The sequence below is a fragment of the Talpa occidentalis genome, unplaced genomic scaffold (assembly GCF_014898055.3).
Source record: "Talpa occidentalis isolate TD23 unplaced genomic scaffold, MPIMG_talOcc4v2.1 talOcc4.6, whole genome shotgun sequence".
NCBI lineage: Eukaryota > Metazoa > Chordata > Mammalia > Eulipotyphla > Talpidae > Talpa > Talpa occidentalis.
In genome coordinates, this window is record NW_023604972.1 from 19,659,846 (window position 1) to 19,678,416 (window position 18,571).

General features: G+C 36.5%; 1 protein-coding gene across 4 annotated transcripts in view; it reads right to left on the reverse strand.

Moving 5' to 3' along the window:
* ARAP2 (ArfGAP with RhoGAP domain, ankyrin repeat and PH domain 2) overlaps positions 1 to 18,571 on the reverse strand; it is a 169,265-nt gene that overhangs the window by 117,467 nt on the left and 33,227 nt on the right. For all 4 annotated transcript variants that reach the window (XM_037530434.2, XM_037530435.2, XM_054688391.1 and 1 more), the window contains exons 8-9: positions 9,815 to 9,884; positions 2,899 to 3,019 (exon numbers count right to left, since the gene is read on the reverse strand). In XM_037530434.2, coding sequence (XP_037386331.1) covers positions 2,899 to 3,019; positions 9,815 to 9,884 — 191 coding nt within the window. The remainder of the gene's footprint in view (positions 1 to 2,898; positions 3,020 to 9,814; positions 9,885 to 18,571) is intronic.

The following is an 18,571-nucleotide window of genomic DNA, read 5'->3' on the forward strand; positions in this document are numbered from 1 at the left end:
TATTACTAAGGGGACACTGGTTACATGGTTGTGTCTTAAGAGGCATAGGGTCTCCCCTTTCAGGTGCTGCTACGACATCACATTCGCCACCAAGACAAGCATCTCCAGCCACCACAGTCCAAGAATGAAATTCTTGTACTATGTTTAAAGCACAGTGATGAACTCCATACCACAGAAGGATTTATTGGTCAATTGTAAATATGTAACTTTTAAATGTGTGGGTTGATACATTCTACTTAAATAAAATGTGTCTGTTTAACTTTTAACTGCTGCAAGTGAAAATGGCTAAACAGATTTTCACACAGGCTAGAAGCTTTATTTAGTAGGTCTATCTTAGAATGCAGGCTGTGTGGCAAATGTGAAATTCAATTTAAAAATCCAAGGGTATGGCAATAAGCACCTCAATGAGATAGGAGTCACCATTCAGGTCAGTGAAACCAAAGCACAAGGAAAGACCTTCACAATCGCCCCTCAAGAGGAGCAAAAGAATTTTGCAAAGCATTTTGGGACTGTTGAAAGACAAAAACTGTGATTTCAGCTGCAAGTCCCATATCACACATCACAACCGTGGACAACTTTGTGAATTTCATGCAATGATTCACAAAAAGTGGTTTATGACATAGACAATCCCATATAAAACATTTGCGCTCAGGGGTTAGCACAAATTTTCTGTAAAGGCCTAGGCAGTAAATATTTTACATTGTACTGGCCACATAGTCTGAGTTACGATGACCCAGTGCTGCTACTGAGACACAAAAGCAGCCAAAAGACATGACAATATATGAGTGAGAGTAGCTGTGACCTAATGAGAAAGTAAGGAGTGGGCCAGATTTAGACTACAGGTCACAATTTATTATCATCTACTGTAGGGCTATAGCTTTCAACAGTTTTTAAAACAGCAAGTCAAGTCAGGAACCATTTTTACTTTACATGTGGGCAATACATATATAGACATGTTTCACATGCCTTACTCTTACTGTGATAACTTACCCTAACTGTGATAGGGTAAGTTTTGTGCTTCTTTTTTTTTTAAGATTTTAAGATTTTGGTGCTTCTTTTTTTTTTTTTAAGATTTTATTTATGCATACAAGAGCTGGGGCACAGGCCAGAGATGCGGGGGGTGAGAGAACACCCCAGAGACAGAGTGGGGAACAGAACAGGCAGACCGACTGAAATACACTGCTAAGGGGAGCAGCAGGCAAGACAGGAGAGGTCTGCCACACCATGTGGGTAGCTCCTGGCCAGCTGGGGATTGAACTGGTGCTAAAGAGGCTGTGGACTGCTTCACAGTGTGGTGCTTAACCCCTTGTGACACCAGTGAGGCCCACCTTTGGTGCTTCTTATTCTATTTATGTATGTTTGTTTGGGGGATTTCCTTTTGGTGTCATCAGAAATCACAATGTTGATTTCACAATGGTTATTGACTTATTCAAAGTGAGTCTGAAAAACCACTTTTCCAGCATGAAAAGTAGCTAGAACTTACCCAGTTACTAATCATCCCAAGCAATAATGGAAGCTTCTAGTTATATAAGAACAGGCAGACCAAAATTACACTGCTGAGGGGAGCAGCGGGCGAGACAGGAGAGGTCTGCCTTGCCACATGGGTATCTCCCCAGATGGCCGGGATCAAATCCACACTGCAGAGGTTGTGGATAGTTTCACAGTGCAGTGTTTAACCCCTTGCGCCACCAGTGAGGACCCTCTCTGGTGCTTCTTATTCTATTTATATATGTTTGTTTGGGGGATTTCCTTTTGATGTCATCAGAAATCACAATGTTGATTTCACAATGATTATTGACTCATTCAAAGTGAGTCTGAAAAACCACTTTTCCAGCATGAAAAGCAGCTAGAACTTACCCAGTTACTAATCATCCCAAGCAATAATAGAATCTTTCTAGTTACATAAAAAACTTATTGAATGTTTTCTATGTGCCATACGGTCTCACATGCTCTAGGAATCTAGCAGTTTAAAAACATAAGCACAGCTCCATAAATGTTAAAACTGCAGTAGTTTCCAAAAGATGAATATCCATGTATAAAATGGGATAATAATTGAAAAATCTATGCATCACCTAACACTACCATGAAAATAAAGCATTTAGAAGATTTTTCTGGAACATATCTGGTAGCTTTACATATCACTATGATTCATATAATTAAGTGCAAGAGGTACTTTACAAATCAGGTGGAGAAATAATCAATACTAAATAAAAGTAGGGTTTACAATAAGTTTAAGTACATAGAAAAATTGTTCTTGCATATTAAATAACTACTTTGCATTATCAAAACATCTAAAAGGCGAGCTATAGAAAGATTTCTGTCTAGTTTTTATTTACTGCTGAATACCCAGAATGTAGACGAACCCACAGGACTTTGTAGATTCTCACTGAATATTTGATACATGAAAGAATAGTGAACAAGTGACCTGTCAAACATTTTTGTATTTTAATAAAATGGAATTCAAAAAAATTAATAAAAGATATAGATTGTTGAAAAGTAACAACACACGGGCAGTTTCTGTGACATTTCTAGATGACTAGTTTTCTGATCGGTAAGAAATATCTGGTTTTTTGTTTGTTTGTTTTTTTAAAGATTTATTTATTTATTTATTTATTTATACAAGCACTGGGTACAGTTAGAAGCATGGGAGGGTGAGAGAATTCACCAGAGCCAGAGCGGGGAGCAGAACAGGCAGACTGAGGAAGTACACTGCTGAGGGGAGCAGCGGGCGGCAGGCGAGGTCTGCGCGCCATGTGGGACCCTCGCCAAGTGGCCGGGGATCGAACCTGTGCTGCAGAGGCTGCAGGCAGCTTTGCAACCCAGTGCTCAACCGCCGCATCACCAGGGAGGCCCAATATCTTGTTTTTCTTTTTAATCAGAATAAGGAAATAATCTTACCCTCTTTTTCTGCTCTAAAAACAAAAGTTCTTTGTGTTGTAACAACTTCAAATTTGTTGTCTCCTTGAACTCGTACTGTAGATATAGCAGAAAGAGGAATTACTCCTTTTGAATACTTCTCCTGCATTGGTTAGAGAAAAAGACACATAAAAAAGATATATTAAAATGAGATTCTCTTGTGCTTATCAAAAATAAATGGCATAATATTTACAAATGTTTCTGTATAATTTCAATCAAAATTATATAAATAACATATAGATAGCAGGTATTTTATAGATACGTGCACGCGCGCTCACACACACACACACACACACACACACACCCCACACATTCTCATGCACAGTTAACAACCCAGAAAGGAAAACTTTATATGTCCCTTTCAAGTGAGCTATCTTTGCAATTTTCTTTTCATCTGGAATTAAAAAGTCAAAGAATCAAAAACAAACCATCACACTAGACCAACAATATAACTAGTTGCAAAAAACAGCATTATGTTCTTTGAGATATTCTAGTAAAAATGATTTCATGGTGTTTGCAGGCATCTGGTGGCCAAAACAGGTACTGTAACTGAACCAATTCAAACCACTGCTATCACATACTGTGGAACACAAGAACATAGCCGAGAAACCAGACAGTTGGATTAAGTCTATTGACCACATTACCCTGTGCTCTGATGATGATTTTAAGCCCACAATGCCATCACATTACTTTTTATCCTCCAATAAAGAGTGGAAAAGGATAGATTTGGCTGTTGGCATACACATATCACACTTTTCTCCATGTGGTCATTCTTGAGAGTCTTGATAACTCTACCAATCTTCCTTTTTCTGAACCCTTTAAGCCATTTGGCATAATGACCACCCCATAATTTCAATTATTTCCAAAAAATGTAATATTTGTTGGACCATGTACTGGAAAGAAGTTTCACAGAATAAATACACATTCAAGGAACCTCATGATGAAAAACCAGCTAATATAATAAAAGTTTAAAACTGAGTACAAACTATGGCATATAAGAGTATAAAGATGAGAATTCTCTATTCTACTTAAAAGAGATTAGAGATATTTTTAAAGAGATGGTGGCATTTATACCTGACTCTAAGAAATCAACTTTTCAACCAATAAGGTAAGTGAGTAGAGGCCATCCTGGTCAGAAAGGCTAAATAATGGAGGGGTAAAGAAGAAAAATAAGAGGGACTGTGTATAGAGTCTAAAGGAATGAGACTGAAAACATAAACAAACCAAGGTCACATTATGGAAGGTCATGAATGTCACAAAAATCCAGAAACACTGTTACAGGTTTCTTCTACTCTTCCATTCCACAGCATTACCTGCAGACCCTTACATTTGAGCATGTTCCAAGTATCAAAAATGACTGCTGAGTTAAAGAATATACTAAATTATTCCAAGCAGAGAACACATGTCATGTTCATGTTCTTCCCACCAATAAAACCTTGCTATACACAGCAGATAGGTATGGTTCTACCAGGAGATTTAGCAGCTGCTAGTTGAGGAATATACTATACTATCATGGTATACTTGCTTAATTCCAACAGCTTCTTCTCCTCCACTGCTTCTGTTCTAATCTCTTATCCTAGACATTGTGTCCATCAAAACCCCAGCGACTCTTTAAAGCCATCTGAAATTCCAAGGTCATGAAGATCATCCCATGTCCTGCAGCAGTCAAAATTGAATTTATTGACCTGTGATTTAGGAAGATGTGTGGGTAACCTCAGAGAAAAGAGGAAAATAAAAAATAAGTACTTATAACTTTTCTTTATTTTCCTTTTGTGTGTGTGTTATCTTCTCTCCCAAGGAAGAAAATCCCTTCATACTCTTTCAACTACCTACTTCATGCAGAGAATTCTAACATCCTTCTCTTTCTTACCCATGTCAGTGATCTCTACTTCCACAAGCCATCAATGGTGCATTCACTTTCCCATAAGCACCTCAAAGTTTAAAACTGATCTCCTGAAAATGTAACCTCCTCTCTCTGTGCCCATCCATTAAAAAATCACTAGTCAGTATTGAGTAGAACAATCTTACTGGTGATCCCACAACTTGGATTTCTTGCCACAGCTAGTGTCAACCTGCTCTCCTCCACAGCCTGACACTTTCTAGTCACATTAGCCTTCTTGGGGTTCCCTGAGCATCTGATCCATTGCCTCTGCATACTCTGTTCTGCAAGAAATAGTTTTCATACCCATCTTCACGTAGTTTCTGCCTCCACATTCTTCATACTTTAGCAAGAATATACAGTCCGGAAGAAAACTTCCTCTGAGCAGCCTCTTTTCTCAGGCCCTTCCCTCACCTTCACTCAGATAGAAAACCAATTTAAGATAATATCAACCTGTACCTTTCCTCTACATCAATTATTAACTAATAATTTATATTTACTGTAATTTCTATATTTACTGGGTGATCATCTGGTTAATACATTCTCTCCAGATAGAAGAGACTGTGTGAGTCATAAGCCTGTTTTCCTCATCACTTTTCACATAATCAGTGTTGCATATTTTCTGAATGAATAGATCCTATTTCCAATCAATCACAATTACATCAAACTCTAACAGCTCATTTTCAATAATTTTCTAAAGTACAGAATTAGCATAAACCCTGTGAAGCTAATGCCTGATTTAGAGCACACACTCCTGGTTTACCTCTCTACTTTCACCCTGTTTTCCTTCTAACTATCCCTCATATTATTGCTCAGATGTCACAGATGGAGAAAGTAAAAATTCAGGGACTAGTTTTACAAGATGGGTTTTGATTAATGGCAATGGCCAGGAGGTACAAAAACAAAAGCGCAAGACTATGGAGTAAACAATCCAGGAAAGAGACATGCTAAAGTTTCCGCAATTTCTACCCAGACACCTCTGAAAAAAAAGTCATTGTAAAGAAATTCTTAAGATTGGTTTAAAGGAAATCCAATAAATGTGAATAGGTCACAGCAATACAGAGAAGACTAGACAACTCTAGGAATTAAGACTCGGGAGAGAAAGCCTTCCCACCGTCAGGTAACCCAGGGGGCAGGTGTGAGCATGGCACCTGTGAGGACAGTTTAAGGGCCTCTCTGGCAATAAGTTTGTAGTGGCTGAGACCAAACAAGGAAGATTCTACGATTTTTACAATGTCCAAAAACACATTTTCTCCCCCCAGGTGATACTTCATCAAATTTTAGTTCACCTAAGAATGAGAGGAGCTTATAAAAAGTGTGTCTACAATGAGACAATTAACCATTTACTGAATAAAATGGACTCATTAACCCATTTTTCAGTAATGAAAAATCAAGCAGCATTACAGGAAAAAAGGAACTTTAAAAAGGAGATTCTTCTACATCTCTTTAAAGAGATTAGAAAACAATTGCTTAACAAAATAACTTACCTACATGCTTATAATATTATATTTAAAAGGTAAGTGCTTATGGAAGAGTAACAGGAAAACAAATTCCCCAGAAGTGAGCAAAATGTACTTAACAAGCTAAAAAGATGCCACTTCAGGAAGCTGTCATTTCTCTAATGGCTCCTTTAACTCTATTAGGAGATCCCAAGATAAATTTCATATTTTCAAACACTGTAGAGTTGATTTTACATTTATCTACATGATAAAGACAACATAGAGGGGGAAACTCAATGACAACAGACTTAAACTAATGCATTTTTCAGAGTGTAAAATTGTCCTTAAGAAATTTTAAAGCATCCCTTGAGCCTGGAACACAGATATCTAGGTCAAGTTTGTCATTTATCTATGACTTGCAGACAATGAAGCATACAATTCTGCCCACAGCTGAGGCCAGAGGTGAGTTAGATTTCTTGGCTGGTGATGGTGATAAAATAGTAAGGCTTTGGGGATGATGTCATTTTCAGTAATACAATGAAGAAGTCTTTGCAGATAAGTGATTGAGCAGCCTGGAGAAAAGTAGAAGAAAACTCAGCAAACAGGCCACTCTGTGTGCACATTACATCCTAAGATCCCAACTACATGCCCCCTCAACTGCACTTTAAACAATGAAAACAAGGCCCAACCTCTTTGCACATGGCCAGTAAGACAGTGCACCCAGCTGACACAACATCTATGGCCACACCTTTGCTTCTGTTAACTGCCCCTGAAATTCTCTCTTCCCAGTTCACCAATTCATCCCTTTTGCCAGCGGAATCACAACAGAAACCATGTCTCGTTTTAGAAGACACCCATTCCTGTGGTTTTGTATTTTGCCAAGATGAAATCAGCCATAAGGATAAGTAAAAGAATGAAATAACAAAGAAAACAATTTGAAGTTTAAGAAATCTGATCCTCATCTAAATGATTTATAATGATTTTAGTAATGACATATTTATCTCAATTTGAAACTACTATTTTTTCACAAATATTTTTAAAAGTGATAGGCACTGATCTCTTCACAGTAGTTCAGAGGAGCTTTTAAAGGACAATGAGAGAAAAAGTCTATTGGATACTATCAACAGAAACGCTCTGTCCCAGATGGAGATAATAATTCCAAAACTAACAGTGCCTCGTGGCATGGAAGCCACTCTCACTTGTAAACAGTTTCCCTCCTCATTTCAATTAAGTCAGAGAAGGACATTAGGTGCTGAAAAAAACTGGGGTCAGATTCCATCAGAAAATGAGACTTCAGTTGTATCCACCCTTGGGCATAAAAATTATCTCAACATTCAAATATACAAACAAACAAGAAACAAAAACTAAAGCAGGAAATCAACTTTAAAAAAAATGCATTATACCATCTTGCGAAACGCAAAGAGGTGTGTTTAAACCTATCTGATGCTTTAGCTGAATCATTGCAAAGAGAAGCAAAGCAACTCACACTTCACTAGAGTTTAAACTGTTCTCGGTATAACAGCAGCATGTGAGGTGTTATGTTGCAATGTCTGTTACTTTCTGAAGTCACATATTCTTTTGCCCAGCAGCACTGACAATTCAACATATGAAGGGATCTAAATCTCCATTCAAATCACAAATTTCATCAACTATTAAGCATTTAAAATTTCTATTAAGGGCCTCCCTGGTGGCACAAGAAGTTAAGACGCAGCACTATGAAGCTCTCCATAGCCTCTGCAGCACAAGTTCTATCCCTGGCCAGCCAGGGAGCTACCCACATGGCAAAGCAGACCTCTCCTGTCTCGCCCACTGCTCCTTTCAGCAGTGTATTTTAGTCAGTCTGTGTGTTCTGTTCCCTACTCTGTCTCTGGTGAATCCTCTTACCCCTCACAAATCTCTGGCCTGTACCCCCCAGATCTTGTATGCATAAATAAAACTTCAAAAAAAAAAAACCTATTAAATAATGAGATAAAGCCAGGTTATAAAACCACAGATTTCAGACTATGGTTAAATGTTAAATATGTATATAAAGGAAATGTATAGCTAAAACTATATAATATTGATTTAACTAAATAAAAATGGGATTTTTATTAAGGAAATTTTCAACGCAGAAAATCAAAGATTAGTACCACAAACACTCATATGTCCTTTCCTAAATTTGACAATGGCTACCAACTTAAGTTTTTGTTTTATCTATGTTTGTATGCAAACATATTTGTAGATAACAGCTACATAGACAGATAACTATCATAAGAAAAACACCTGCAGATAGGACATTCCTCTCCAAAGTATTTCAGCTTAAATCTCCGAAGAATAAAATCACTTCATATCTAATAGAGGGCAAGACCAAAACAGCATCTCAACATTAAGACTCAACTACCCATGAAATACAGCAGGTCATCATATAATATATTCATTCAACAGAATTTTTTGTAACATTGATGAGGGAAAAATAATTCTTGCCACATTGAATGAAATGACTTATTGAGAACATGGCTTTGTTATACATCCTTTCTCTCAAAGTTGAATTTTTAAGAATCTGTGGACACTGTAAGTTATGATTTCCTGTATTTTGTGACACTTTCACATAATTGTCAAGATTCTTCGCTGAGCTCTGAACTCCAAGCAGCCTTTTCTCAGCTTCATAACCACAAGTCTGTATCACAACTCTGTTCCCCACAGAGAACTACCCAATTCTACCAATACATAGCCCACATTTTCCATCTGGACGACCCATTTGTTCTCTCTGACAACAGATTCTATTTTGGCTGGTTTCTCAACATAAATTTCTCTTTCTTGTGGTGATAAATATCTGAAGAGATGTGAACCTATTCTCCAAAATCATAAACAGTAATGTAAATCAACATCATCTCAATATTATACAAATTTAAAAATGGCATCTTAATGCACCATTGAACACACAAATCAGTAGAATTTTTCCATCAGGTGGTTTGACAATGTGTACTGAGAGTTCAGCAATTTTACTTTCAGGAATTCATCCAAAAGACATAATCAGTTATATACAACAATATCATAAAGAAAATGTTAATTATGCTATGACTTATAACAATAAATATTTTAAAAGAAACCAAATATTTCCTTTAAAGCTTTAGTTAAATAATATGGCAAATCTATTCAATGAGATACTAAATAGACTTACACACAAAAATACACATCAAATAAACAGATCCTATGGCAAATGAAATCTCATGCAAGAAGTTTGCTCTTCTACAACCATTCCCAGCATACAAAACCACCTCTTCTTGTTTTGCCATTTTCTATAGGCAGTGTCATTTGGTAAACATTGGTTAGTGCTCTCTGGAAAAAAGGCAACTACTTGTTCATCTGTATATCGTTCATAATCACTCTTATGGCTTGTAGTAGAAACTTCATTAATAACTTATTTAACATAAACAATTGCATGTATCAAGCGAAAGTTAAATGATGGAAAAAATATGTTTTTATCCTATTCAAACCCTTTTATTGTAGATAGTCCAACTCCTATTCTTAAACATCAAATCACTTACCTAGTTTGTACTTATGCCCAAAGCAATCTTTGAAAACCGTAAAATGCATTTACCTTATCATTATTGTAATAAGAAATGCTAAGGCCATCAAATTTCACCCATCTCTTCTGAAACATGCGTTTTCTGTAAAACAAATAAAATGGTTATTTTACATTTAAGTACCATGAGCTTGGTTTTTAAATACATTTGTAACAGAACTTTGCTGAGTACATCACCATGACTAAGCAGGATAAAAAGCATTGGGTTATGACAACATACAGTTTTGACCGTGGTGCAAAGAAAAAAAATACATAAATGACACTTTCTAATCAATTGACATGGGTATTAAAAAAAAAATTATTATGGTAACAATGTTGTCATCCACATTTGCAATGTTGAATGCAAAAGGTGGTTGGTAACACTATCAGTGTCCCCAGTCCCCTAAAAGGAGATGATCCTTTAATGAAGATAACAAAAACTTACATCCTTCACTAAGCTTTGAACATGTGCCTTACTTTAATTTTCTGCAATATTTTTTTTTTAAATAACAAAGCTTTGTCATTTGGAGTTACATAATTTAATTTAGAATCAGCTGAAAAGCTCTTTTCTAAATATAATCATTTACAATCATCCAAAATTCATTAAAACACTTTTTAAAGAATCTTATGAAAAACAAATGAATTTAAAATGGTTACCAACAAGAGAAACAAAGTAAAATAATGCAATCACATGTTTCCTATTTAACTCGGAAAAAAACAAACATTTTCTGACTATATAAGGGAAAATCACAGAATCATTTCTACTTGGATTTATTTTTATTTTGTTTTATTTTGTTTCAGTCCCTTTCCCTGAAGTCAGAAAATCCTAAAAGTTTTTAATATCATATTCTCTACAAGGCTCTCAGCTAGGACTGATTCATTCTGGAGACGTTTCACCTTCCACACACTTCATATATGGAAACTAACTTCCAGTTTCAAAAAAAAAAAAAAAAGCCATTTCTAAATTAATTAGGTAGGTAACAACCAAATCTACATTTTCTAACATGTTTAAGATAAGGAATTTGTATCATTTCTGTAGTTTTCAAAAGACCTAAAAATAGAAAAAGAATGTCAGTGCTATTATAAACAAGAAAAGTTATAATCATAAAATTTTGAATTTAGATAAAGTAATAAACATTTTCCATTCTGGAAAAAAAAAAAGAAAAGAATGTCAAGAAGTGTGCAGAACTCATCTCCCAGCAGCTTCCTGTGTAGCACACCTCTATTTGCTCAAGTGAACTCAGTAACCCTCCCACCTTGATCATTATTCTGCTTAAAATAGTAGCATTATCTGGTCACACGGTGAAAGGCTTCAATCAGCGTAGACAACATTTTCACATATAATCAACAAATTATGAATTAAAACAACATGTAAAGAACTTAAATTATGTAACCACAACGAATTTCCCAGTTTTCTTTCCATCTTCCTCCCTTATCGATCAATTTCTTTTTAACTACTCCTGGCCTATAATGACACATTCAACAGTATCACAGACATTTGTTTTTCCTTCATTCAGCAACCCAAGGGTTCTTCAAATTTCCAGCAGTAAACATTTAAAAAACAAAGAATGTTAGCCAAACCTAATAATTACACAGTGAACAAATTAATCACTTCACATTCATTTCATGTTTATCTTTATCATACTTAAAGACAAGCAAATATACATCTTCCCAAACTACAGTTATTTTGTACATCAACATTTTGTTTTGGCATTACTAGGAAAGATTTATTGCCTCCTACATTCACAGCAGCATTATTCACAACAAACAAGCCATGGCACCAACCTAAATGCCCACTGACAGATGACCAGATAAACCAAACATGGAGTATTTACTCAGTGGAATACTATGCAGCTATTACTAAAGATGAAAGAGTGCCTTCTGGAACAAATTGATGTGTCAGGAGATGATTATGCTAAAGGAAGTAGGTCAGAAAATGAAAGACAGTTACAGGATGGCCTCATTCATTTGCATAATATAAGCAAGCAAGGAAAACAAACTGTCAAAACAAAGGATAATTCTTAGACTCCAAGAAAAAATATACTGGTTACCAAGGGGAAGGGTGGTGAGGATAAGAGAAAGGTGAGGGGAGATGGCAAGGCTTTGGCCCTGGAGCTTTGGTGGAGGGAGAGTGAATTATGTACACATGTAGAGGTGTGAAGATAAACCTCTAAAGTATATAGTTATGTAAATTAATGGCAAATCAATAAAATGTGGACTAAGTAAAGGATTTGGTTTGGGGTTCTCACCCACCTTACATTGTAAATGGTGGTCACATGTAGTCTGTAACTTGGTGATACATATAATCTTTTCAGAAAAAAATAACATCTGTGGCACAATAAAAGCCTTAGGACTTTCTATAATCTCTCAAATCTCTGTATTAACTATTCCTTATCTATTATAGTTCCACCGAAATCACCTACACAAACATTCCTTCCTGATGAATCAATCCAAAAGAGATCAGTTTGTCCTTGCTCAAAGCATTCTCTACCTTTCCTCATAGGGTTTTAACACAATCTCTAATTACATCTGTTTGTTTACTTGTTTAACGTCTGATTCCCAAACCAGACCTTACACTTTATGAGAACAAAGCTCAAGAATGTTTCATTCTCTGCTATGTGATCAGCAACAATCACAGACACAAATATGGCACTTAGAATTTGCTAAATGGATGACAAGATTAATCACAGTCCCTTTAGCAACACGGGCAAGATGAGACAAATAAGCTTCAAGTAACCAGCACTTGATTAAATAATCAACATCTTTAAGAAGAAAGCAGCTAAAGGCAAGGAAGACATCTGAAAACTCAGAAATAAATTCAGAATTTTAAAACCTTCCAAGACACAGAGAGTAAAAATGTTTGAAAACCTGCTTTAACAGATCTTTTTTTTTTTTTTAAAGATTTATTTATTTATTTATTTATTTATGCAACCACTGGGTACAGTAAGAGGTGCAGGAGGGTGAGAGAATTCACAAGAGCCAGAGCGGGGAGCAGAGCAGGCAGAAGGACCAAAGTACACTGCTGAGGGGAGCAGCGGGCAGCAGGAGAGGTCTGCGCGCCATGTGGGACCCTTGCCCAGCGGCCGGGGATCGAACCAGCGCTGCATAGACTGCGGGCAGCTTCGCAACCCAGCGCTCAACTGCTGTGCCACCGGGGAGGCCCTGCTTTAACAGATCTTAAAATAGTTTACTTGTAAACACTTGGACTCAAAGTTGACATCAGGATCTATATAGACAGTCAGGGGTCTGAGACACTGTCAGGGAATAACTATCTGTGTCCACGGAAAAATAAGAATGGGGAACGGAAGAGGTGACAGCTCATGGATGAAAGAGGCCACTATCTGACTAGCTACAGCACCCCTCTCAGGCACTAGCTTCAAGGGACACTCTATCCTTGGCATTCTGTGGACAACTAACCAAACTGGAGCCTATGAGTCTTAGCTCCTAAGATAGCTCCCAAATCATTTTCATTGTCTCAACTACAATGACTATTAGATGTGCTCAGCTCTTTTAACTAATTTGTTTGTGCAGTAACACTGGTTTGAACCACTGTATATGTGATAGGGACATGGGGTCACACCACATGCACCACCCAGACACCAGTAACTGGATGAGACTCACCAGTCCACTGGGGTCCTCTCCACCCTTTGCTCCCATCCTCACCCAACCCCTCTGCCAGCCTCAGTTCTGAAGTCAGAGTCCAATAATGTGTTTTGGTTTTGTTTTGCCTGTTCCTTTGCTTTGTTTCTTTACAATATACATATGAGTGAAAGCATCCAGTATTTGTCTTTTCCTGACTTATTTCACTTAGCATAATCCCTTCCACTTCCACCCATGTTGTCATAAATGGCAAGATTTCATCCTTGTCTATTGCCAAGAAGTATTCCACTGTGTTCCTATATACCACATCTTCTGTATCCACTCATCTGTTGTTGGGCACTTTCCACAACTTGACTAGTGTAAACAGTGCTGCAGTGAACACAGGAGTGTATATCTCCCTTTGAAATGGTGTTTCCACATCCTTCTAACAGTTACCTAGAAGTAGCTGGATCATATGGAAGATCTATGTTGAATATTTTGTAACTTGATATATAAAGATTACTGAATTTAATAATATATGGATTAATAATATATGGCTAACAAAATAATTTCCAGCCATATTAAAAGAAAATGAGACAGTGTTACATAATGTAGCAGCTTTAAAAACAATCAATCTATTAATGGAGAGAACCTTTATGCAATTCTACCATTAAAAGTACTTCTATAGGGGGCCTCCCTGGTGGCTCAACGGGTTAAGCACAGCCTCTGCAGCACGAGTTCAATCCCCAGCTGGCCAGGGAGCTACCACATGGTGCAGCAGACCTCTCCTATCTCGTCCGCTGTTCCCCTCAACAGTGTATTTCAGTAGATCTGCCTGTTCTGTTCTCCACTCTGTCTCTGGTGAATCCTCTCACCCCCTTTTGCCCCCCACCACACCTCTGGCCTGTACCCCAGTTCTTGTATGCATATTATTTTTTAAAAAGTACTTCTACTGTCATTCATTCAGCCAGTTGTCCCACCAAGTTTGCAGGTACCTAATCTGTGTACACTATGCTTTACTCATACTGTCTCCCTTCTCTTGACTTGTATTGGCTTGCTGGCTTTTCCAAATGCCATTTTCTATGTTTAGAGTACTTCCTGCCTACTCTTGACCTGGCTACTTCCTTCTTCTTGAGATTTCAACTTGCAAGTCATTCATTCCAAGATGTCATTCCTTAATACTATATGGATTTTTCAGGCTCCTTTGTTTGGTCCACTGCTCAATTTCTTGACTTACTGACACTTAGTAGATTTTGTAATTATGCATTTGCTTTGCTTCATGCACTTCCCACACTTATATTGAGATACTTGGGTGCAGAAACTATTTTTATCAATGTAAAACCAGCAACTTTCACAGTTCCTACTATATAAAAATGTGCTTAATATTTAGTGGATGAACAAATGAATGAATGTATTTCTCACTGAAAAATGCTTATTCAAATTTGTATTATTTATATAGAAAAAAATAAACACTACTAAAACACTACACCCTTAATTTCTTCTTCTGTTTTTCTCAAATACTAAGGATCAAATTTTGAAAGTCTTAGAAAACTACTCTGTCATTGAAAGAAAAATTACTGAAAGAAAACTTGGAAAATTCATTAATATATACTTTAAAAGTACATTTTAAACATTTTCAAAATACATCTTTTCAAATGTATTTGATATATAGTCAGAAACACTGTATTGCATATTTAAAAGTTGTTAACAGTAGAACTTAAAAGTTCTCATCACAAAAAAATTGCAATTATATATAGTGACAGATGTTAACAAAAAATTCACAATGTACACAAATATCAAATCATTTTTACACCTGAAATTAAATCAGTGTTATAAGTCAATTATATCACAATTCAAAAAAAAAAAAGATTAAAAATGCATGCATTTGGTATGTTCCTACTTAAAAATGCAAATTAATCAGCACTTTGTAAAACTAAATTAATACCTATGTTGCATGTCCTCCCTGGTAGCCTAGGGGTTGAGTCTCAGCACTATCACTGTGAACAGCCTGAGTTCAATTCCCAGACAGGGAGCTAACCCATACGTGATGCAGCAGAATTCTCCTGTCTCCCCTGCTACTTCCTTCAGCAGTGTATCTCAGTCAATCCGCCTATTCTCTTCCCCACTCTGTTTCTGGTGAATCCTCTCAGGCCCCACATCTCTGGCCTACAACCCAGTTCTTCTATGCAAAAGTAAATGAAATCTTAAAAATATATATATATATATATATGTTGTGTAACCTCCTTTGTTCATTAAATAGGTCAATATTTACTTAGCTATTTTTTTTAAAGATTTATTTATTTATGCATACAAGAACTGGGGTATACGCTAGATATGTGGATGGTGAGAGGATTCACCAGAGATAGAGTGGGGAACAGGCAGATTAACTGAAATGCACTGTTGAGGGAGCAGCGGGCGAGTCAGGAGAGGTCTGCTGCACCATGTGGGTTGCTCCCTGGCTGGCCAGAGGATCGAACTCATGCTACAGTGGCTACGGATTGCTTCAAAGACTGTGTCTTTACCCTTTGCACCACCAGGGAGGCCCCTTACTTAGCTATTTTCTGTAAATGGTCTTCAATACTGACACTAATAACCAATTAATTACAGATGAACACTTAGATGATTTCTCACAATATTATTCTTTTTTCCAGAATATGGAAGTTTGGACTTAATATTAGCAAACCCTACAAGTTAATCAAAATTTCAACAAAATATTAAAGAGGAGAACTTTTGAAGCACTGTTTCTAAATGTCAATGTACAACCATAAATAAATACTGGTGAATGCACAATGTATAAGAATTATCTTTTCCCGGCATAAAGTTATATATTTCTCTCATATATTTATAATAATCTATTAAATAGTAGGCAAAAAAATCTCATGGAATTATATAAAATTAATCTACCACATAGCAATTACTACACTGAGGTTTAAAAAACTCAGTCAATAAAGAACTTTTTTGGCACAATACTCTTGCAAATAAAAGTAGTAAGCATTTATAGAGTGCTTTGTTCTAAGCATAGATGCAAGACATATCCAAATATAAATTATTTTAATCCTCAAAACAGCTGTGTGAACAAGTAATATTATGATTCCTGTTTTAGAGATGAAGGGAAGGAGGCACCAATAGATCAGATCATTCACCTAAGTCACACAACCAGAGATCATATCTGTGATAAAAGCACAGGCAGTCTGGTCTCCACGCCCAGGCCTTTCACCACTATGCAAAATCGACTTCTGTACATTTTAGAGCAAAGCATCCTGGCCATCCTCTTGGGCACTGATAATATTTGACCTTGACACATTTTATAGGTAAATTCAATTTTACAAAGTGCTTGGAAATTCCTTCAGGACAAAAGGTAAAGCAGACAAGGAACGCATTAGTTCAACTTTATCCTATTTTCTTTTTAAGGTTCTGAAGGGAAACATTCCTTTAAGAAGCTTTTTAAAAAATAATTTATAAGTCTTGTGTAGTATTATTGAACGGATTTCTGTAAACCTTTCCCTTGAGCTCTGCTAGGGCAGGTGGTGTGAAGTTTCAACTACTTTCATAAACACAGCCTCACCAACTAGTATCAGTTTTGGTTGTCTCAAAATGTGTATCCTAAAAAAACTTATTTCAAACTGTGTATATACAAACAATTAAATCTCTATTTATGAAGTATTCATGAAGTGGTACTCCTGCTTAATTGCATTCCTCACTACCAGCAGGGTTTATGTTTAAAGATTACATTTTACAGTTAAAAAAAATTCAAAATTGAACAAGCTTGTTAACCACTGTTACTAATTGAAGGGGGCAGAGGCTACCAAATACCATGTTTAAAAATCATACAACTGGAAATAGGTACTAAGTCAAAAGGCACACAAATTGTGGCTTTTAATAAACATGGTGATTCAATCACACATACCTACTGGTCTAAACAATAACTTACAAAAGATGTATCATCAACATCCTGCTTGCAATTCAACTGCCTTGTGTACATAATTCTAAAGAATTAAAGGCATATTTTATCTTACCCTCTGCTCTAACCTTTCTAGACTCAATATTTTTGGTGTTACAATGTCCAAATATGCAGATTTTTTGTTATCTACTTATTTTCTATTTATCTAATTACTCATATTCTTATCTAAGTGTGAGGTTTTTAAAGGATGCAGTGTTAGCAATGAAGAAGTTCATAGAGAAAAAGTAAAGAATTATCATTATTATAAGATTTCTACTCTAAAATGCATTTCCTCATTTTTAAGCAACTAAAGTAATAAATTTTCAAAATTATGTAAACCAACTAGTTTGCAGATAAAAAGTTATACTTTTATCCAACATTTAGGATTCAACGTGTTGGACAAGGTGACAAACAAAAATACCTGGGTCAGAGAGATATTTGTCAACTTTCAACTAGAAGTGCTTTTTACTGGAAGCCCACCCAAAGGACAGCATCACCAAAAGATGTAGGTACTCACACCCTGTGTGCCAGGTCGGGGATTACTCCACCAAAGCAGCTGGGGAGAATGGGGGCACTGGCTGGAAAATCCAGGACTGACAAAAGCACTGGTAGACTAATCCCTGAGCTCCCACAGGTCAAGAGCTACTTTCATCAAGATGATATGACTCTCTTACCAAAATCAACAAAAACTATGAACCAGAGACACTTTTTGGGGGGTGGGGGCTGGGAGGGGAGGGATTGGGGTCAGAATGGGGGGGTTTGCAATTGTATGGGGGAATATAAAAATAAAATTTATTATTTAAAAAAAAAAAAAAAAAGATGATATGACTCTCAACCAAGTCTGAGATTTGCCCTTTGGTTGGTATTTGACCACTGGCTTTCCCCCTAGTTCTCTGTTTAACCTGAACTTGCAATTCACTGGCAGCTTCTCCTTTCTGATAGTAGAGCCCCCTGCAATTCCTCTTATAGACTTGTGTCCAGTCAGCTGTTGCCTATGTCAGTGCTGTTTCACTCTATCTAGCCAGAAAAGTACTTCACCTAAAAACACCGGTTAAAATGTTATTCATTTTGCAAAAATGAAATGACTACTTGTCTTCCTTAGAAGGTCATTAAAGAAATGGTTTCTCAGTCCTTCATGATTCTTTATTCTGTGAATCTTTATGGACCAACTATTACGCTTTGTCTTCTAGTTTTATTTGTACAATTTTTCCTGCCCTAAATGGAAGATAAAAGGGGGGGAAAAGAAACACAGATTGCTTACCTTTGTATTCCTT